A 22,161-nucleotide genomic window follows, 5' to 3' on the forward strand; every position below is an offset into this window, starting at 1 on the left:
ATCCTCACAGCCCTCCCCCCACCCCCAGGACCAGGGAGACCCTGAGCTTCACGGGCGTCAGACCTGCAGGAGCCCCCATGGGACCTCGGGCAGGGCTGCTGGCACCCACCTCTCCCCTGACCCTCATGCCTCCTGGACTGAGACAGGACCAGGGAGACCCAGGACAGCAGGGGTCCTCCCACCGTCCCACCCCGCGTCCACACCCCCTCCCGGTCCCAGCCCACCTGAGGGACCCCACAGACAGGCAGAGCCACGGAGGATGCGGAAGCTCTTTATGTGAAGCCAGGAGAGGGGTGGGGGGCTGGGGGAGGAAGTGGGGGGGCCAGAGGGGGCGGAGCAGCCCAGGCCCCCGGGACAGGGCCCCTTCCATGTCCTCCACGACAGAGGGTCCCGGTGGGGCGGCCCCGGGGCTGCTGTGGAGACTCGGTGCCCCTGCCGTGGAAAGGGGGGGCAGTCAGTGAGGCCAGGAGGGGAAGGGGGAGGGCAGATTCAGGCCACTAGGGGGCAGAATCCAGCTCCCCAGGTGCACCGGTGGGTGGGGACAGACCCCGTGTTCCCGAGTGCACAGCAGTGAACCCAGCAGACACTGGGGGAGCAGAGAGGGGGCCTAAATGTCTGGCAATGAAGCTCAGGAACAGACATCGAAGGGAGGGTCCCGTTCCAGAGGGGTCTCGGAGCAGAGAAGTCCCTCCTGGCTCAGGCCGGGCCCCTCCTGCCTGCAGCTTGGGGAGCCCCGGTGGCCCCTGACGTCCCACTGGACCCAGGACTCTGGTTGGCTTCAAGGTCACTCACCCTAATCACTTTCAGGATCGCAGCTTTCTGTAGAGACCAAGACAGAGCCAGGGGTGAGGAGACGCCGGGACAAGGGCCAAGGCCCCTCCCCACCCCACGCAGGCGCCAGGGAAGGGGCAGGAGGGTCATGGGCTGCGTGGAGAAAGAGGAGAGGACACAGGGAGGGGCACGGGGACACAGCAGGGCCGTCCCCTTACCCATCAGTGCAGGAGTGAAGATGTCCTCCTGGGCTAATCCCTTGCGCTGCGTGAACTTCTTAAAAGCATCCAGGGCTTCCTGGTTCACGTCGGGATTCCTGCCTGCAGGCCGGGCACCAGGTGAGCCCCAGACTTGGGGAGCAGATCCAGGGAGCAGGGCCCCCCCCGCACCAGGGTTCACCGTGGAGTGGCCGAGGGCAGGAGGGGCGCTCAGCCGGGGAGTGGACACAGAGCAGGCCCAGAGGAGGCAGGCCCCCACCCAGCTGACACGTCCCCGGGAAGAGGGGTAGCAGTGGGGACGCCCTGCGTCCGTGAAGGCTCCGGGGGTCCCCGGGCTGGCTTCCGAGGCTGACCTGTAGGGTCACATCCCTGACCCAGAGGAACGTGCTGCCCTCTGACCAGAGAATTCTTGGACTTGACTCCCAGCCCGGAGGCCTCCAGGAGCAACACCACCCTCCCCAACGCTGACCAGCCCCGCGTCCGAGACCCCGGGAAGCGGCTCTTTGCAGCAGCAGTGGCTGGAATCCACTCCGTGAGTGGTCTGTTGGGCCCAAGAGGGTGAGGTCTGTCCCTAGCCTGTGTGGGGCCCCTGAACCCACCCTTCCCAGGGCAGCACCCAGCCCAGCACCGTGGGTGGGTCCTGTGCAGAGATGGGGGCGTGTGGGGGCGGAGACTCACCCACGAGCTCGGCTCCTCTGAACCTCTCCCCCGTGTACTCTCCTTCACTATAGAACACGAGATGCCCCTTCACGGGCGGCCCCTCCACCTGCAGGTGGCTCTTGCCCCAGCTGCGGGAGGTCGGGGACAGGGCGCGTTAGCATCTAACCCCAGGCCCCCCGACCACCATGCCCCCGGGTCTGGTCACCTGTCCCCCGGTGTCCCCGCCTGGCCTCAGCCCCAGGAGTGGGGTCCCTAAAACCAGGGCCCCCCTCCCTGTGACTGCCCCCTCCTGGCCACAGGACACAGCAGTGGGGGCAGGAGGCTGCCTGGGGGATCGCTCCCCCTCTGGGTGCCCCCAGCCGTCCAGGACTCACAGGCACTATATTCACTGGGCACACTGGTCTTTTCCAGGACAAGCTCCTCTTCAGAGCACTGGCCATCAATCCTGGAGGACAGAGCCCAGGGGGCAGGGCCTCAATGTCCCCTTCTGCTTGGAGGGAGGCACCGGGCCCCCCACCCCAATCTTGGAGCAGCACGGGGGACCCCAAATCCCAGCGGGTTCCTCCCACCTCCACTGCCTCATCCCAGCTGAGCCACCCCTGGGCCCCTTCCCCCGCCGAGTTCAGGGTTATTCAGCATCTCCCCGCGCCTGCAAGGTGGCGGGAGAACCCTGAGCGGGGCTGGCTCTGTGGCCACGGTCTCGACGGGCCTGGCCAGGGGCCTGGGGCCATGGGAAAGGGGCCAGCGTGAGGGGACAGGGCCCCAGACACTCACATGTGCCTCAGGGCGACCTGCACGTGGCCAGTGCCCAGCTTGGAGAACGTGATGGGGGGCACTGTCCTCGGGGAGATGACCTTGTCCCCGGCACAGCCTTCATGAGCCACGCCCCTGCCATCTGAAAGACGGGGCTGCTGGCTGTCTGCTGGTCTTCCTTGTCACCAGCCACCGGTGCCTGCGGCCAGCTCGCCTGCCCCCAAGCCCGCAGGTCCACACGCAGCCCCCTGCCGGCTGCCCCCTGAGCACACCCGAGGTCCTCCCCCCAGCACGCTCCTGGGGCACTGGCTGGGGCCGAGGACACAGGTCGGAGGCCCCTGCGGCTCCCAGTCCTCCTGCTCTCTCTGCCACAGCCTGTGCAGAGGGCCAAGCCCCCTGACCCCAGGGTCCTGGTCTCCGTGAGCAGGGAGGGTTCGACCTCTGGCCCGTCGCCTCCACTCCACCCCATGGGAGCCTCACATCCGGCTCCTGGAGGGACTGGCCTGCAGGGCCACGGTCAGGCTGAGGCTGACGGTCAGGAGCAGGGTCCTCATCTCTGGGGCTCTGCGCCCACAGCCGGCAGACTGGCTCGCTGGGGCTGGGAGAGGCTGTGCCAGCCCCTTGAACGGCCGGCCTTTATCCTCCCAGCTCAGGGTCCCCCGCGGAACTTGGCCCAGCCCAGCCACGGCCCCGGCCAGCTGGCGAGGCAATGTCTTCATTTCCAACAATGGCCCATTCAGCCCTCGGGCTGCCTCGCGCCCTCCCTACGTGGTCGGTGGGGGGGGGGGGGGGAGCGGGAGCCCCCCTGCCCTTGGAGCCCCAGGTGAGGGTGCAGCCTCGCTCCTCACCCGCCCTCCTCCCCTCGCCCACCTTTGCCCGCTTTCCCGCCGGTCTGCCCCACGGGCTGATGGAGGACAGCCCCCGGAGCAGAGAGAGGCAGCTGTTCAAGCAGCTCAGGCCCCGTCTGTGGCCCTGCTGCTCCCGGCCTGCAACCTTCCTCTCTGCGTCGTCCCGTAAGGGGCCCTGTTGGGGATTCAGAGCTTAGTTCAGTCCTGCCTCCTCCAGGGAGTCCTCCCAGATAGATACCCCTGTAGCATGTTCTCTGTTCAATTTTCTGTAGAGAACCTTTCTCATTCCCTAGGGCGACCAAAACAAAGGACCCCAAACTAGGGGGCTGAAAACAACAGAAACTTACTGTCTCCCAGTTCTGAGACCAAAAGTCAGAAATTAAGGTGTCACAGGGCCCGGCTCCCTCTGGAAGCCCCAGGGAAGGGTCCTTCCTGCCTCCTCCAGCTCCTGGTGGCCCCAGGCATTCCTGGCTTTGACCACATCGCCCCAGTCTCTGGTCTGTCCCCACGTGGCTCTCCCCTGTGCCTCTCTGGACACCAGCCCTTGGAGGCAGGGCCCACACCAATGCAGGGTGGCCTCACCTCGCCCTCTGTAACTTAATTAATCACATGTGCACAGAGCCGCTTCCAATCAGCTTAGACTCCCGGTGGGGTATTTTTGGGGGCCACCCAGCCCACCGCCATGGTCACCCTGCCTTGATTGGCCTTGCCGGTGTCTTCGTCTTCCTGTTTGCTGTCCCAGGAAGGGAGTCTGACCACTTGTTCACAACTGCTTGTCCAGTGCCCAGAGGAGCGTCCCCCACGAGAGGGGCCCGTCATGCCCCTGGTGACTCGGGCCTCCTCTCTCGTGGAGTCCAACCGCGGCCCCTCGAGAGTATCCCACTGTCTCCACCCCACCCAGCCAGGCGAGGGGCACAGCTACCAGTGGCCTGACCCTCCGTGGAGCCCCTGCTGCCTCTGAGCAGGGAGCCCTGTTTCCTTCCCAGAGACAGAGCAGGTTCTGAGCTTGGAGCACCTTCCTGGGACCGAGGGCTGACCCCAGCAGGAGGCCAGGGCCGCAGGTGGACGCCAGGGCCTCACAAAGTCATCTTTGTGCCCGCCTGGGCCAAGAATACCAGCCCCGGCGACAGAACTGAAGGTGTCAGCTTGACCCTGTAATTACGCCCGAAGGTGCTGCTGACAGAGCCCAGCCGTCCCCGGGGGTGCGGTCACGAGGGGCAGGCCCAGAGCCCTCTCAGGAGACAAGGAGGCTGGTCCAGGCTGCAGGGAGAGGGCCCCCCGTTCCCCGCCTGCGCAGCCTTCTCCCAGGGACTGGCAGGAGTCCCGCACCCACCGTGTCGTGGGCAGGCGGGGTGTCCCCTGCACCCCTTAACGTCCTGGTTCCTGCAGAGACCCCGGGCCCAGCCCCACTCCCAGGGAGCCTGGACATCAGGGCACCCAGGGGCCCGAGGGGAAGGTTTGTCCACAGCCCAGCAAGGTCTGTCGGGGAGAGAACAGATGGGGCAGCCAGCCCGGGTGTGGGCAGCAGGCCCAAGGCGGATAAGGAGGCACTGCTCCCGCGTTTACAGACGCAGGGGAGCGTGAGTGTGGGAAGGAGCCACACACCAGGAGACCAGGACGGAGGGTCGCACAGCGCGGCCGCACAGCCGGGCCAGCCGACTCACTGCAGACCCGTTCCATGGAGAAAGGGTCATCCTCTCACCATGCAAAGCGCCGGAGCCCCTGGACCCCCACGTGCAAGCAGAGGGGAGTCACACCCACAGAACCCGTGCCTTTCTTTCCAAATTCTCTCTGCATCGATCACAGGTCTCAGTGCGATGCAAATCAATACAACATTTAGAAGAAAACAAATTTTCATGACCTGGCGTTAGGCAAAGGATTCTTAAGTACAGCACCAGAAGTATGATGATTAAAGAAAAATTAGTGAATTTAACTTCATCAGAATTAAAACTTTTTTGCTCTGCAAAAATGAAATTAAGAGAATCAAAAAAACAAAAAACCAAGACCCACAAGCTACACGCTGGAAAAACAATTTGCAAATTGCACAACCCTAACAAAGAATATATAAAAAAATCTCAGACCTCAACATTAAAAAAGCCAGCAATCCAAAGAAACGAGCAAAATACTTGAACAGACATGTCCCCAAGGAAGGCGCCTGGGGGCAAGTGGGCAGGGGCTGAGGGTCACTGTCACCTCCGTCAGGGGCGTGCCTGACGGACAGGAGGGTCTTTAACGAGCCCAGACGAGGGAGGGGAGCTCGCTGGGGACGTGAAGTGGAGCGGTGGTTCTGGAAAACCGCTTGGTGGTTCTTACACATCTGAACGTACACAGCCACTGACCCGGCAGTTTCCCTCCCGGGTTTTGATACAAGAGAGATGAGAACAGGATGGCGCTACCTTGTGTACACAGGTGCTCACAGCTGCTGCACACACGAGCCGGGTGCCCGCACCTCCGACAGTACCGCGGGTGTCGGCGGCAGAGCCGGCGTCGCCAGGGGACACAGCCAGGCTCAAAAAGCGACAAGCCAGGGACCACTCGACTCTCTGGATGGAGGGGGGACCAGGGGTCCCGGGGATGGGGGAGATTTGACAGCAAAGGGGAGCGGGGGGAGGCTCGGGGGACGGTACTGCTCGGTGTCCTGACGCGGTGGGGGTGCATGATCTAAGCCTGAGCTGAACGCCCCAGAAATGTGCGTAAGACGTTTCCTCTGTGTTACTTTTAAAATAAAATAATAAAAAGCAGATGTGTTGAAAACAAAAGAATGGAAAAGGGCTGTCTTAGTCGGTCTATGACCAAGTTCCCCTGCCTGGGGGCTCCTAAACCAGAGGGGTGTAGTCCTCATTTCTGGGGGCCTGGGGGTCAGGGAGTCAGCCACTGGGGTCAGTGGGCGCCCGCCTCGGGGCTGTGGGCACCCGCCTTGGGGCTGTGGGCTGGCCTGGCAGACCGATGGAGGGAGCAAGTCCCCATCGGGACCCCTGTGCGGGGACCCCCCAAGCGCCGGCCTGGCTCCTGGCCTCCCCTGTCCCGTCACCTCCCCAGCCCCTCCCCCCCACACCGACGTGGGGTGAGCCCCACTTCGTAACAAGGGCCCAGCGGGAAGCGGCAGGAGGAAGCGTGGGTGCCTCGACACAGGGAAGCTGGCTGCTGATGGGAGGGGTGCCAGCAGAAAGGCAGCCGATCCAGAGAACCGGCTGTGTCAGGAGAAGTAATACAATCCTGCGAACAGGGAGAAAAGGTACCGAAGATAAAAAGCAGCTCCGGGAGCCGTGGGGCGAGATCAGACAGCCCACCTCGCGTGTGACTGAGTCCCAGGAGGAGGCAAGAGACTCGAGGGCGGGGAACCCTCTGAGGAGGGACGGACGGAAGTTGTCCAAAGTTTACGAAAACCTTGAATTACAGGTCCGAAAGCTCAGAAAACCCCAAGTAATATGAAGCAAGAGAAATCAATGCCTCAACATCAAAGTCCCAAAACCAAACCTAAAGAGAAAACTTGAAAACAACCAAAGGGAAAAACTGTGTCGCACACAGGAGAGCGTTAAGCTGAGCAAGGGCCTTCGTTTCATCAGGAGCCAGAGGCCAGGACACCGTGGGACAACACCTCTCAAGGGCTGAAGGAAATAACTGCCAACCCAGAATGCCACCTCTGCTGAAAATATCCTTCCAGGACAAAAGCAAAATGTTAATTATCAGAGAAACGCAAGTCAGAGCCACAGTGAGGTTTCACTTCACACCAGTCAGAATGGCCACCCTTAAAAAGGGCACAGACGATAAATGCTGGAGAGGCTGTGGAGGAAAGGGAGCCCTCCTACACTGCTGGGGGGAATGCAGTTTGGTGCAGCCACTGTGGGAAACAGTACGGAGATTCCTCAAAAAACTAAAAATAAATTTACAGTATGATCCAGCAATCCCACTTCTGGGCACATATCCAGAGGGAACCTTAACTCAAAAAACACATGCGCCCCAGTGTTCACAGCAGCACTGTTTACAATAGCCAAGACACGGAAACAACCTAAATGTCCATCAACAGATGGTTGGATAAAGGTATGATATATTCATACAGTGGAATACTACTTAGCCATAAAAAAGAATGGAATCATGCCATTTGCAGCAACATGGATGGACCTGGGGATCGTCATTCTAAGTGAAGTCAGTCATAAAGAGAAAGAAAAGTGCCATGTGACGTCACTCATATGTGGAATCAAAAAAGAAAAAGAAAAGAAAAGAAGACACTAACGAACTCATCTACAAGACAGAAACAGTCACAGACAGAGAACAAACTTACAGGTACCGGGTAGGGGGAAGGAGAATGGGGAGGGATAAACTGGGAGTTTGGGTTTGCTGATATAACACTGTATATGAAACAGACAAGCAGTATGTGTGTATGTACGTGCATGTGTAACTGAATTGCTCTGCTGTACGCCTGAGACTAACATTGTGAACTGACTACACGTCCATTAAAAAAAAGCAAAGGAGAACAGCAGGTGAACAACAAGGTCCTGCCGCACAGCAGGGGGAGCCGAGCTGGACGGCTTGTTGCTGCCTGTAGCCACGTGTGTGTGAGGACATGTGTGTAACTGAGTCGCTACGCTGCACGCTGGGGATTAACACTACACGTCAATGTTTTTACTTTCATGTCGTATTTTTTTTTATACTTCAATTTTTAAAAAAAGAATAAAAGCAAAATGAAACCTCTGGATGAAAGAAACCGGAGGGGAAACGCCAGAAGACGTCCTTGCGGCTGCCGGGAGATGATGCAGGGCAGAGCCCAGGGAGAGCCAGCGTCGGACGCGCAAGGAGGTGAGGACCCGAAACCTCCTCCGTTCCTCCCCAGCAGACGCGACCGCTCCAGCCACCAGGTGGCCGTCGCCGAGGGGCCACCGTCCCGCGAAGGGCTCGGGGAGAGCGGGTCAGCTCGCCTGCCGCGTTTCTGCGTTTGCGGCAAGGCGGCCCGTCGCCGGCCCTCAGCAGGCGGTGAGCGCGAGAGCTGTTGCTGACACCCCGGGGTTCGCGCGGACACTGGCACTGGGCTCCCGCGGGCACGCAGGTCTTTGTCCTGGCCGCGTGTCTTCTTCTTCCTCACCTCTGCTCCTCCGAGGGACACGCCCTCTTCCAAAAAGCCACCACCCGACGGAAGCAGTGCCCAGCATCTCCGGCCCGGGAGAAAGCGCGGGGCAGCTGGGGAGGCGCCCCGTGCTCCACGCCTGTTGCGCTCCCCGCGCGCCTGCCGGGGGCGGGCATGTGGTCAGCCCAGCCCGTGGGGCGGCAGCTCTGGGTCTGGGGCGCAGGCTTGGGGCGGAGCTGCTGGGACCCCGTGTTCCTGTTTTCTCTGTGGACTCACATCACCCCAAAGCAGAGCCTTGACCACAGGCTGTGTTCAGCAGAGCAGCCCCTGTCCCCACAGGGCCCTGCGGACAGTCATCCCTACAAGCAGGCATCCTCCCGGGGGTGCCCAGCGAGCAGGAGGGAGGAGAGCCCACCAGGGCTTCCCAGCAGCTGCTGAGCACCTGGGCTCCATCCCGACTCCGCGTGCCGGCCGGCGGGCCTCCACGGGGCGGGGGCTGCAGCGTGTGTCCACTGAGCGCCCTCGTGGGTGGGTGGTAGGGACACCGCCACCCACAGGCTGCCCTTTGGGGGCTGGGCTGACTCCTGTGGGGCCACAGGCTTAGCCAAGCCAAGGAATCGCACCTGAGGTACCTGTGCACCTACCCCAGGTGACCTCAGAGCAGGCACTGTGTCCCGAGCCGGGCGTCCCAAGCACCTGCTATGGGAGGCCCCCAGGCGCCGTATAAGAACCAGGACCCCTCCTGGGACACAGGTGTGTCGGCCCTGTTCAACACGCTCTTCCCCCAGTCTGAGGCCCTGGTTGGGGTGCCGGAGTCCCCTTCCGGAGCAGTGGGTCATGTCCACACCCCACCCTTCCCTTGTCCAGCCATCCTGCTCCCGGCCACGCAGCACCAAGTAGCTGGGGCAGCTCCGCCGCCCTGGACCCCTGGAATCATTGCAATAGTCGGTTCACAGGGTGCCCAGGAAAGCCAGCTCGCCCCACCCCGTGGGCCTCACCGAGCTCCCCCATAGCTCACCTCCTGGTCACACTGTCCCCAGCGCAGACCCTGCCTGGCAGGCTCTGTGTCCACAGCCGCGAGGAGCCCAGAGCCCTGCGTCTCGTCTCCAAGAGTCACCAGATCATGTCGCGCCATCAGTAAAACTTTAAATTTCATGAGTCACCAGGAACCCCCGAGATGTGTCAAAACAAGTTGACCTGAGGTGACTCAGCCCCAGGGCTGTAACTCACCTTCCCAGACCCGCCCAGGTGTGGACCTGAGAGACCAGGGCCCGGAGGCAGGGTAGGACGTAGCAGCCTAGAACCGGGGCAGCCTCCTCAGCCCAGGGCACCAGTTCAGCCCAGCCACACCCCTGTCTGAGCGCTGTCCCCATCTCTGCCCCATGTCCGGGCTGTGCAGACATGGACCAGGGCCGAGGGTCTACCCAGTTCCAAGAACAGAGGCCCCTTTGTCCCAGCATGGCAGGCCCTGCTGATGCAGCTCTGTGGACCAGGACATCAGACCTGCAGGCACCCCCACCGGACACCAGGCAGAGCCACCAGCACCCCGACTCACGCCCATTGGACTGAGAAAGGACCAGGGAGTCTCAGGACATCAGGGGTCCTCCCACCCTTCCACCCCACGTCCACACCCCCTCCCTGTCCCAGCCCACCCAAGGGACCCCCACAGACAAACAGAGTCACCGAGGATGCGGAAGCTCTTTATGTGAAGCCAGGAGAAGGCGTGGGGGGCTGGGGGAGAGGGGAGATGGGGAGGCCGGGGGGGTCGGAGCTGCCCAGGCCCCCGGGACAGGGCTCCTTCCAGGTCCTGTGGCACAGAGGTCCTGGTGGTGCAGCCACCGGGTGCTCCCTGCCCTGGAAAGGGGCGGGGGTCATGAGCCAGGATGGCAGAGGAGGAGGGGGCTGCGGTGGAGAACCAGGTGCGGGGCTCTCGAGGGCTCAGCAGGAGGGATTTCCCACCTGCTGGGGGAGCAGGTGTGGGGATACGGCAGGGCCGACAGCCTCCCTCCTGCACCCAGTGCATGGAGTGCTCACCCAAAGCAGATCTCCCAGGCGCCCAGGCTCCCCGAGACAGCCGGGAGGCGTGGCCCACGTGCAGGCTGAGCCCAGAAGCAGGGGCGACCCTGTGGCCTCCCAAGCGTCCTCTCCCGCTGCTCACTTACCCTAGGCTTCCGGAGAGCAGGTTTCTGCAGAAACAGGAAACACAGTTCAGAAGAGCCAGGGAATCCGCTGGCCCAGGGCCCCTTCACCAGCTGACACTTCCCTTGACCCAGAAGGACAAGCCCGGACCAGAGGTGGGCTGTCCAGTCAGGTGTGCTCTGCTGACAGGGCCACCGGGGCAGCCGGGCAGGAGCGGGCACGGGCGTTCCTCCTACCGCTTTGCCGGGGGATGAAGACCTCCAGGTGTAGCCCCTTGGCTCCTGCGACCTTCTTGAAGTCCTCCAAGGCCCCTGCGTTGTTCTCAGGGTCCCTTCCTGTGGGTGAGACCAGGAGCCAGACAGGAGGGTGAGGGTAGAAGTGGGGGGCACCGGCATCTCCATCCCAGTCTGGAGGAGTGATGGGCCGAAGGCTGGCTTGGAGGACCCCGCACCCGTGTGGGGCTGAACCCCAGGGTCCTCGGTGGCCGGGAGAAGAGCTCAGCTGGAAAGGTCGATCCAGGAGCCTCCAGAGGGCTGGGGCGCCCTCGCAGCAGAGCTGGGAGGGGCGGGAAGTGCTCTTGGAGGACATGCCTGAGACTCTCCCTGGGAGTGAGGACCTGCCTGGCCTCAGAGGTGGCGCAACCGTCTCCGGCCCCCAGGTCCCTGCCGTCCCCCCGGATTGGCATTCACACAGCTCCTGGCCATGGGGACACTCAGGTGACCCTCTCGGGGGCCTCCCGTCTGCAGGCAGGGACGGAACTGACGCTCCAGTGCCTCCTTGAGCCTCCTCCCTGGAATTAAGCCCCAGGGGCTGGAATTCCCTTCCCACGTGTGGCCCGCCCGTGACACGGTGACATTCGGATGCCTGCCCACTCGGCCTCTGCTCCTCCCGTGCGCCCCTGCCGAGATGGGACTGGGCGCCTGCATCCTGAACTGGGCGCGGGAACCAGTGCTTCCTCCCGGGGCGTCTCCTGAGGGCAGGCGGGGGGAGGGGGTGCAGGGGATGGGACGCGGGACCCTCACCCATGAGCTTCGCCATGCGGATCTGCTTCCCGCCGAGCTCGCCTTCGCAGTAAAGGATGTAGTGGTCCTTCACCGCTGACGGTGTGATGTACACCACGCGCTTGCCCCCGTCTGGAGGGGGAGGGCCCAGCCTTGAACAAGCCCAGGGCCCGCCGGGAGCAGGTTCTCCACCCAGGCCGTGGGGCCCCACCTCCCAGGAGAGCGCACGCCAGAGAGGTAGTCACACCCCGCCCAGCGGGTCACAGGGGGCCTTGGGGGTGGCAGCTCCAAGAGGCTGGAGCCTGGGGAGCTCAGCTCTGCTTCTGGGCCTGACATGTGGCCGCCCTGACCTCGGGCCGGCCAGTCCCTCCTGGGACAAACCCATCAGCCTGGTACGTAGTGTCAGGTGTCCGTATCTTTAAGGCAAATTGACCAGTGGGAGGGGAGGGAGGTCATTCAATGGGGTCAGAAAGGAGGGGGGCTTCTCAGGAAAGGCTGTCCTAGACTCACCCCCACCCCCACCCCGGCTGGGGCTCTGGGACTCACAGGCCGTGTATTTGCCAGGCTCGCTGGTTTTCTCCAGGACCAGTGTCTTGTCCCGGCACTGACCGTCAATCCTGGGACAGAAGCCACGCAGCGACACTGCCTGGGGTGCGCAGCCCCCTTGGAACCCAGCCCAGCCCCAGCAGCGCTCCCCAACCCTCACAGGCGGCCCTGGGCCCCAGGCGGCCACGGGGAGGACAGTGCATCAGCCACCCCCAGTCCAGACACCAGCTGGGCCTTCAGTGTCTCACGTGGCAGCTCCGTGGGTCTCCCTTGGTGGTGGGGAGGGGCAGCCAGCAGGGCTCTTAACACCCACAAGGTCTCACCCGGGCTCATCGCCTGCACGGCACTCCGGGTGAGACAGGGCGCCCTCAAAGCTGTCCAGTGCCGAGCGTGGTGGGAGGGGCTGGGAAGGACACCTGCGTGGTCCGCCCACCCCACCCAGACGCTGGCTGTCCTGGTGTGGGGCGGGGAAGTGGAGAGGCGGGCGGCGACACTCACAGAATGGTGGCCTGGACTTCCAGGTTGCCTCCCTCCAGGACCGTAAGGTTCATGGAAGTCACCGACTCTGGTTTCTTCATGGGAATCTCCTGATCTGCGGTCACGGCCTTCAGATACCATTTCCCTGACACCTGGAGAAAGCTCCCTCCAGTCAGGGCTCAGGAGCCACCCCCCACTCTGCAGCCCCAGACTCTGCCCTATCCTGGGGCTGGAGCTCAGTGTGCTTTCCCAGCATCCTCGCCAGACACCCCCAAGTGTGGGCTCCAGCCCTGCAGCTCAGCCCGGACCATGGGCCCCCTGTCTGGCTCAGGGCCCTCTGCTTCGTCTGACCGTTGCCTCAGGGGCAGGGATTAACACCCGACCCTAAGATGCACACCTCCACCTCTCCCTGCACACCCCCAGCCCAGCCTGTCCCATCAGAGCCTCACGTCCTGGGCCAGCCCGCCCGAGGCCGGGGGGTCCTGGGCCTGCAGGGCAGCAACAAGGCCGAGGCTGACGGTCAGGAGCAGAGTCCTCATCTCCGGGGCTCTGTGCTCACGGCCACCCGACAGGTCACCTGCTGGGGCTGGGAGAGGCTGTGCCGGCCCCTCGCACAGCCGGCCTTTATCCTCCTGCGCCCAGGGACCCTGCGGGACTTGGCACAAGCTACCGACCCGGCCCTTCCTGGCCGCGAACCGTGGTTAATTCTGCAGCGGAGCAAGTCGATGTCCGCATTGCTGACGCTTGTTCACCACCCGGGGTTGTCTCGGCACCGCCCCCCGAAGGAACCAGTCCACAGGTGTCGTCTGCGGGGAAATGGTGCCAGGGAGGATGTGGCTGGGTCTGAGAGCATCCCTGGGTGGCTCCTTAGCCTCCGATTCAGCACCAAAAAAGAGACACCTGCTGTGTGAACATGGCGGTGTATTTAAAAGTCTACACCCCGACAAGACCCACAGTAAGGAGGCACTTGGACCCCCGCTGCCCCATACACAGAGCATGCAGATCAGACACAGGAAGGGAGAAGCAAGATGGCAGAGCCGTGAAGAGGTGTGCATGAACACACATGCACGCACACGCACGTGCACACACCCTTACATACACACGTGCTCACGTGTACGCGTGCACACACACACATGTGCACACCCACGTGTGCACGTGCACATGTATGTACTGCACACACACGCACGCGCGCACACACACAAAGTCAGGACCAAGGAGAAGCACAAACTGGTGCATGGAGCTGAAGCCCTGGCCCAGGAAGGTGAGAGGACAGCTGGGCCACCTCCAGGGTCACCTCCGATATGTTATCTGTGCCTGTGACCCCCTCTGCCTCACAGTGAGGCGAGAAGCCCCATAAAAAGACCAGCAGGACCCGCAGGCAGGGCCAGTACTCTCCTGCCAGCACCATCCGTTTCCCTGGCCCAGAGGCTCTATCTCACTTTTTGCCTCTGAAACTGCTTACTTACCCCTGAAATTCTATTGGTTCCCTGAGCTCACTTCTGTTTGGTCCATTTCTACAAAGCTTGTTCCTAATTAGTCAACTTTCGTTACACCTCATTTGCATACGATGTTGCAAAGTGTAAAACTGGCAGCCTATAAAGTCCTGTGCAAACCTACAGACAGGGTCCAGAGCTTGGAGTGTTAACTCCTCTGGGCCGGCTGGTGTAATAAACCTGAGTTCTCCAGCTCTCCGAGTGCTGCTTGGTCTCCCGCCTGGATCCAGGATGCTGCCACAACTGAACTGTAACACTTTGAGCTGTAACACTTTTTTCCACAACAACAGCCGAACAGAGCAGGGACCACGGCCGGGGGCAGAGGCTATGACCAAACAGCTGAACAGAGAATGATGACAACATGGCCGCGGAGAGAGCGCACCAATTCCACATCTTCATGAAAATGAGCCAAATTATCTGCAAAAGCAGCGTGTGAAGAAAAGCAGGTTTAAGACAAGCACTCAGTTCAGGAATGTATTCCAAGAAACAAAAAGTGTGACGTGCATTTTGCAAGCGCAGCAGTGTGATGAAGATGCCTCAAGATGAAAAGGAACAAGAAATTGTGCAATTAGAACTGGGCAGAATATGGACAACACGGAGCTGGGAGTGCAAACCATAAATACTGAAGGTGAGTGAGCACTGCGGTGAGTAAAACTCCAATGGGGAAATGCAGGGCCTGACACGGTGAAGAGGATCATGACCGGAAGACGGTTCTGATGAAGTCAATGGACAGAAAAGGCAAAAGAGAAGGTGAGATATTGGAGCAGACTGAGCAACCGCAGCCTCCAGTGGGCAGTAAATGGCGCTGAGGACAGCACCCAGAGGGCAGCAGCTCTGGAAAACAAGAAGAAACCCATCCACTCGTGCCCACGCAGGCACGTGCACACGTGTGCACCTCCACACACGCACGATGCCAGCAGCTCTGATCCTCTACTGACTTGAAAACACTGACAGCTTGTTTAAAGTGAGGAGGGGAGCAAAGTCATGTTTTAGTGGATATTTAAACACACACAAAACAAAATGATACATGTTTGTATGAGTTCATAGAAACAAAAGAAATGCACCTTAAGCGAGTAAGAATTGTGCTTTCCGTGAAAATGGAGATGGGTGGGTGAATAGCTAACGCATTGTAAAGACAAAGATGCCAACCGGATAAAAGGTAACTTAAGACGAAACGCCTCAGTAAGGATGAAAAGGGAACCAACAGCACAGTGCCGTGAAGTCGAGGGCGCACGGCATCCAAGTACAAGCCAGCCCAGGCAGACGGGAGACGGGGGCTGCTGACGAAGCGCAGTCAGGGGTCAGGACGGGAGACGTCAGGCCTTCTGCCTGAGAAGCAGGGCTCTGCAGGTCCGACGTTCACGCCAGCGCGGAACCTTCTGCGCCAAACGACAGAGCGTGTCTACAAAGCCCCTGTGCCCGCCACAGCTAAGGAACGACATTCCTCTAGATACACACGCGGTCGTCATAAAAGCTGCCCACATCCCGGTAGCACGGGGAACTCCAGAGCCGAGACGACGGGGCCTGCCCTGTCTGACCTCAAAGCAGTGAACTGAGAATCCTCAACGCACAGAGCGGCCTGTAAAGGCAAATCCAAACTTTAAAGATGCCCCTGAACAATTTGTGGGTTAAAGAGGAAATCACAGGTTTTTAAAAATGCAGAATATTTAGAACCAAAAAACTATGAACATGGCAGATATCAAAAGCAAAGACACACACTGTGGTTGGAACGTCTGTGTGCTCCCCAAACCCTAGCCCCCAGCGTGATGGTGTTAGGGGGTGGGGCCTTCAGAAGGCGATTAGGTCGTGAGGGTGGAGCCCCCACGAGTGGGATTAGGGCTCTTATAAGAGGGCCCCAAAGAGCCCCCTCACCCCTTCCCAGAAGACGACCATCAGTGAGCGAGCAGGTCCTCACCCAACAGCGGGCCTGCCGGCACCAGGATGGCGGCGCCATCCCCCAGAACTGTGAGCAACGAGAGTCTGCTGTCTAACCCGCCCGCCCTGTGCCCTCCTGTCCTGGCAGCCCCCGTGGACGGGGACGGCACCATCACAGAAACACACAGAGGAAAACAGCTATGGCCTCAGATGCTTTTATCAAACAACAAGAAAAATGAAAGTAAGTGGGTTATGCATTCAAATCTAGAAACAATAAAAATAACCCAAAGACATTAGAAGATAAAAAAATAGTAAAGACCAGAACCAGTGAGCTAGACTATAAAGAAAAATAGAGAGAACCCACAAAAGTGAAACCTGCTTTGGGGGAAAAAGGCATTAAAATAGGTAAACTCCTACCAAGACTGCAAAAACGTTTAGAAAAGCAACAATCAAACAGCATGAGGGGTGATGAGGTGATGTAAACGACAGCTAGAGAGTGAAGAAAACCTCAGGCCACAGTGAAGGGGGCCGCGGAGGGCGCGCCTGGCGGGTCCCAGCACTCTGCGAGGAGCAGCACGGCCGAGAGGAGGCGAGCTGCGGGCTGCTGGGCGTCCAGCTGAGAAAAGAAAAACTCATTCAGAGAGCGACGCGCCCAGTGCTCGCGGCAGCACTAGCTACAACTGCCAGGATGGGGAAGCCGCCCGAGTCGTCCACAGATAAAGGTGTGTGTATGTGCCGTGGGGTACTACTCAGCCATGGAAAATGAAGTATTGCCGTTCACAGCAACAGCATGGATGGACTTACAGGGAACTATGCTCAGCGAAGTAAGTCACAGAAAGACAAATGCGGTAGGTTTCTCTTCAATGTGGAATCTAAAACTACAGCACACTAGTGAGTATAACAAACCAACACAGACTCACAGATACAGAGAACAAAGCCTGGTCAGTGGCGGGGGGGAGGGGAGAGTGGGGAAGGGAGTTAAGAGACACAAACTACAATATGTAAAGTAAATAAGCTATAGGACCAAAAAGAAGAAAAAGAAGCAGTGTTGTCACAGGACCGAGCAATAGATCCACAGATCAGCAGCAGGCCCGGGCGCACTGGGCAAACCCAGCTGTAGCACAGGGGACGACAGTGTGTGTGGGGACAACATTAGACAAACAGAACTTGTTATCCACATGGAAAAGACACACAAACGCAGTTCCCTACCTCACACCACACACAGGTAACTCCTGGCAGATTTAAAGGCTTAGCTGGGAAGCACAAACCTGTAAAACATCTGCCAAAGAAAGTGAGGGCAGGGGCAGGGTGTGGCTCAGCGGCAGGGCGCGTGCTTAGCACGCACGAGGTCCTGGGTTCTGCCCCCAGCACCTCCACTAAACAAAATAAACTATTTTTTAAAAGAAGAAAGTGAGGGCAATGCCTGTGTGACGTAGAAGGAAGTCCTCCGGGTACAAAGAGTCCAGACAGAGGAGGGTCAGTGACCAAAGGCAACGCTGGCCGCTTGGTTCCCGCAAAGTGTCTGTACGCAGGTCCGCCAAGGACTCCCACAAACCAACGAGAGAAGGACAACCGACTGGACAGAAACGTGGCCAAGGGTGTAAGAGGGGAGGGCGGTCAGGGGGTGAAGAGACTGAAACGGAAGGGGCCGGATCTCAGCCTGAGCCTGACGGCGTTTGCCATGGACAACAGGGATTCCAGGCGTGGTGCCCGGAGCCCTGCTCCAGCGGCCGCGTGACCAGGCACCACGTGGCAGTGCCCCGGCGCGCCCTGGGCCCGTAGCTCTGTGCTCGGAGGGCCCCCGGGAGGCTCCTGCAAGTCCGGGGTCAGAGGTGCACGCCCCGAGGTAGACCGCCCTCATCCCAGTCCAGCCCAGACCCAGCCCCCTCTGTCTGGGATTGCTGGATAGTGTGACGTGTGTCAGCACACCGTGTGGTTTTAAGCTGTTTTGATGGTGCTCACACCAAGTGGAACTGATCAGAATTCCCATTTACAGCCCAAACCTGCAACAGAGCCACACTCGGCACACCTGTGTCGCCACGTGTCTCACGTGTTCCGACCGATCAGAGAGATGTTCACACACTGGGGTCTGGGGACGCCGCTCCGGCTTACACGTGGGATAACGTGAGCGTGATGCTGACCACAGCAGCCTGCGTGCGGCCCATCCAGCAAGCACTGTGCATCTGCTTTCGTTATTAAAGGAAAGGGTCAGGGGTGAAGGGCGCCCAGGCTCAAACTAAAGACCAAGTGCCCCTCCTCCTGGGACGCCAGTGCCGGCCCTCCTTCGATGCTGACTCCCGCCCGGGGGCCAGGGCCACACCGACTCGCTGGACGTGGACGTGCCGATCTGTGCGGGGTTCTTTTGAAACCCTGCAGAAGCGTGTCCCTATCCGGTCAGCACTCCTTGTTCTTGACAGGACATAAAACTGGGCTGGAACCTGCGTCTCCGGGACCGTTTCCCAGAGCCGCCTGGGACGCGGGCTTCCGCGCTGGGCCTGCGCTTGCCTCGGGTGAAACTCTTTCCCTCTCTTATGATTGGTTGTTTCTTGATTCTGTTCGTCGCCACGACCATCGGCAGTAAGAGCGAATGTCCGTCCCCCAGGCTCTGAGCCGCCTCCCCGTGCTCTTTGCGGGGCCTGGTGGAGAGGCGTTTCGCAGGGAGCGGCGTCGGGACGGCGGGGACGCCGGGAACCGGAGCCCAGGGGGGCCCGGCAGGGCCGGGCCACGTGTGGCGGGTGCTCCCGGACCGGGCTGTGCACGGCCCGTGCCAGCTGTGGGGTGTGCAGGCCTGCTGGGCTTTCCCACCCCCCGGATCGCGCGTCTTCAGATCTAACCTGCGTTCAGAAGCTTTACTGCTTTTGCTCCCTGTCCAGGCCGTGCGTCCGTTTGCCCCGTGGAGCCTCCCAGGGCTCCAGGGTTGGCCCCCGCCCCACCCCCCACAGCAGGCAGGGGGCGCTCTGCGCAGCTGGTGCGTGTCCTGGTGGCTCGGGTCTCCCCCCTCCCCCGACCTGGGCTCACGAGGCCCCGGGGCGTCGGCCAGCTGAGCCGAGTCCAGACATGGACCCGAGCCGGGAGCCCGCGCGGAGGGGAGCCCAGGGCCCCGCGGGCAAGGCGCGGCTTCCAGGAAAGGTCAAGCTGTGTTTGCGTTCCGGCTCGTTCTCCACCTTGAGCCCCCGCGAGGCTCCCCGGCTTACCTGGACACTGGATGGCTTTGTGCGCCGGCGTGCTCTGTGTCATGGAGAATGTCACACAAACAAGGCCGTGCCCGGAGGCCACCTAGACCCATGCCCGCCCGTCTCTGCTGCCAGGTGGATGCCAGCGGACGTGGCCTCCCAGGGCAGCTCTGCCAGCCTTGCCCCGCTGCTCCCTCGGCGTGGGGAGTCCCCCTTCCCAGAGCAGATCCCAGGGAACGGGGTTCTGTAGACAGGCTCTCCCAGGGGCTGGCGCCTGGGACCTCAGCGGGCCCCCTGATGTGGTCAGTGCAGGGGCCCCGGCTGGACGGCCTTGGCTGGCCAGGGTGGAGGGGCCTTCCTGGGAGCACCCTAAGCTCCTGGCCAGACGTCTTCCTGTCTACTGGACATCTCGCTCTGCAGCTGGGAAAGGCCCGGGCAGGGAACTAGTGGACCAGCCCCATCACTGCCCCCGAACTGTCTCTGCACTTTGCCTGAGGACCCCAGGAGGCACTCAGAGAAGTAGGAGGGAGGGAAGGAGGAGCCACAGGTGGGAGCTCCCCAGAAAGGGGCAGCATGAAACCACTAGGTGCACCTCCCGGGAACTCTGGCCTGGCCTGGCGGACCCAGGCAGGGCCGGGCAGGTCCAGGCAGGGCCGGGCGGACCCGGGCAGGGCCAGGCAGTGCCAGGTGGACCCAGGCAGGGCCGGGCGGAACCAGGCAGGGCTGGGCAGGTCCAGGCAGGGCCGGGCGGACCCGGGCAGGGCCAGGCAGTGCCAGGTGGACCCAGGCAGGGCCAGGAGGACCCAGGAAGATCCAGGCAGATCCAGGCAGATCCAGGCAGACCCAGGGTAGCCAGGCCTCCGGCCTCCGAACAGCGGTTTCTCCCACACCCCCGAGCAGCCCCCCCCAGACCCCGCACGCAGCCGCCCAGTGGGCGCTGGCATCCAGGTGGGGCCCTGAGAACAGGGGCTGTGCGAGGGATGCCCCATCCTCTGTCCTCCTTTCTGAGCATCTGCCTCCCCCAGGTGAGCTCCAGGAAGATCCTGTCTGGGCTCCAGGTGGACGTGGACGTTTTGTGATGCAGAAAGTTCTTTTTGGTGAAAGGCTCAGAAATGCAGATCAAGACATATAAGTAAGACACTTATCCCTGCCTGGCACAGAATCGTGAAAGTGTGAAGCTGACCTAATGCCTGAGGTGAGGAGTGGACAAACGGGCAACGAGAGAGCTAAAGCGTCGAGGTCTTGCAGCCTTCTTGGGAGATCTTCTGCCACAATTTATCAGCTTTGGGGAAAAAACAAGTGTTCTCAATACTGAAGACACGTGTAAGGAGAGACGTCACCGTTTACCTGTCCAGAGCTCTGCCCTCCGTGGCCAGCAGACGCACACGCAGAGGCACACGGGGGAGGGAGCCAAGTCCCCGTCCGCACCGCCCGCCACCCGGGGCGCACCCGCCTCTGACCACTGCTGGCGCCTTCCGGAGCGCCCCAGCCCTCCTGTTCCACCGCTGACACGACAGTGACGGCCTCCGCACGAAAACACACCGCCTCTCACTTACGAGCAGGGAACGTCGTCCACGTTTTGGGCACAAGCAGGAGGAATTTCATAAGTTTCCAAAACTGGAGTTTCTAGACCAAACGGCGGGCGCGTTAGTGTTAGAGGTGCTCCAGGGAAGCCCTGCCCGCCCCTCCGGCTGCTACCAGTCAGGGGCCAGCATCCACCAGGGCCGATGGTGCCCTTGGCCTTGGCCCTGAAAGGGGCTGTCCCCAAGTCCCCCTCACAGTGAGGGAGGTGGCGTTGGGAGGTGGGCAAGGGGCCGGCTCACCCCCAGCAGCCTCGAGAAGCCACCCTTTCCGGGCCCTGGACCCCCCCTCCCTGACTGCCCACAGTGTGGCCACAGGGACACTTTGAGAACGTGAGCACGCAGGGCGGGCGGGAGGGCACCTCTGTCCCAGTCACCCTGGGACTGGCCCAGAGATGCTCTCCCACTTCTTTCCTTTTTCAGTTTCATGAGCCCACGCACCAAGTACCGTCAGGAAGGCTGCCCCCTGGTGGGGGGGGGCTGACAAAAGAGGATTTTAACAGACGAGGATTTTTAACTCCTACTTTTGAGTTTCCAGCATTTTCTGATTTTCATATAATCAGAATCCAAAAAAAATTTACATTAAATAGAAGGCAATTTGTTTTCATCATAATTTTCTATTTCTAAGGAAAAACAGCCATCGCCTGAACCCTGGCCACCCCCAGACGCCCCGGGAGTCCGAAGGGCTGCAGTCAGGCACACGGTCAGCCTGCGGGCGACTGAGCCGCTGGGGCGGCTCTTTGTCTCCCTGTAGGCGTTGAATGCCTTTTTCCCGGGTTCTCCTCGGCAGCTTGGCAACGAGTGAGGAGGGCTGGCTGTGTGCTCGGGCTGCTGTGCATGGCGGGACAGTGTCATGATGCTGGTGGTGAACTCGGTACCCCTTCCCCCTCTGTGCACCCCTCTCCCCAACACAGACCAGCATCCTGCAGGGTGCTGACCACCCTCCCGGCTCCAGGATGGGTCCGATCAATCTAATGGTGACCCATCCTTCTGATCGGTGACTGTTCGGACCCTCAGGTAGAGCTGGGGCAAGCTCCCCAGGCCATCAAAGACAGCACCACTGCTGACTTCCAGCCATGAGGAAGAGGCACCCAGACAAAGCAACAGGATGTGCCTCCAAAACCGCAGCCACTGACCTTTCAGACTCCAGCGGTGAGCCGTGCCCATCTACAAGCGCTGACGTCCTCGCCAACAATGGTGCAGTTCACGGCCCCCACGGGACACAGCACCCGCATCCGTGTGCGCGCGGCTTCTGCTGGCTCGGCCAGTAGCTGACTTGAAGCCCCAGCGTGGACCGCCCGACGGTGGGCCAGGCAGTCCGCTATGTTCCAGTGGTCAGTTCGACAACCACCACCTTTCATAAGCTAGAGAAATCACGAGCTCTGTCTTGCTCACAGTTTGCAGGGCCCCATCTGCCTTCTTTGTTTCGGGGAAGGGGAGCTGTTGCAGGTCACGGAGGAAACGCTCCCAGAGCCAGAGGGGCGAGGCCAGGACTCCCTCCTCGCCGCGGGCTCTGCCCCAGCCCCAGCGGCGGGAACTCCTTGCAGCCCTGTGGGCGCCGTTGT

At 61.0% G+C, this 22,161-nt stretch overlaps 1 protein-coding gene across 1 annotated transcript; it reads right to left on the reverse strand.

Moving 5' to 3' along the window:
- Positions 1-10,475: 10,475 nt before the first annotated feature.
- Positions 10,476-13,014, reverse strand: LOC116279726 (lipocalin-1-like). Its single transcript, XM_072959026.1, has 6 exons — positions 12,925-13,014; positions 12,497-12,627; positions 11,999-12,069; positions 11,474-11,584; positions 10,688-10,786; positions 10,476-10,498 (listed from the first exon to the last, which is right to left on the reverse strand). The coding sequence occupies exons 1-6, from the start codon at positions 13,012-13,014 to the stop codon at positions 10,476-10,478; spliced, it is 525 nt and encodes a 174-aa protein (XP_072815127.1).
- Between the last annotated feature and the right edge of the window lie 9,147 nt (positions 13,015-22,161).

The sequence above is a fragment of the Vicugna pacos genome, chromosome 4 (genome assembly GCF_048564905.1).
Source record: "Vicugna pacos chromosome 4, VicPac4, whole genome shotgun sequence".
Classification (NCBI taxonomy): Eukaryota; Metazoa; Chordata; class Mammalia; order Artiodactyla; family Camelidae; genus Vicugna; species Vicugna pacos.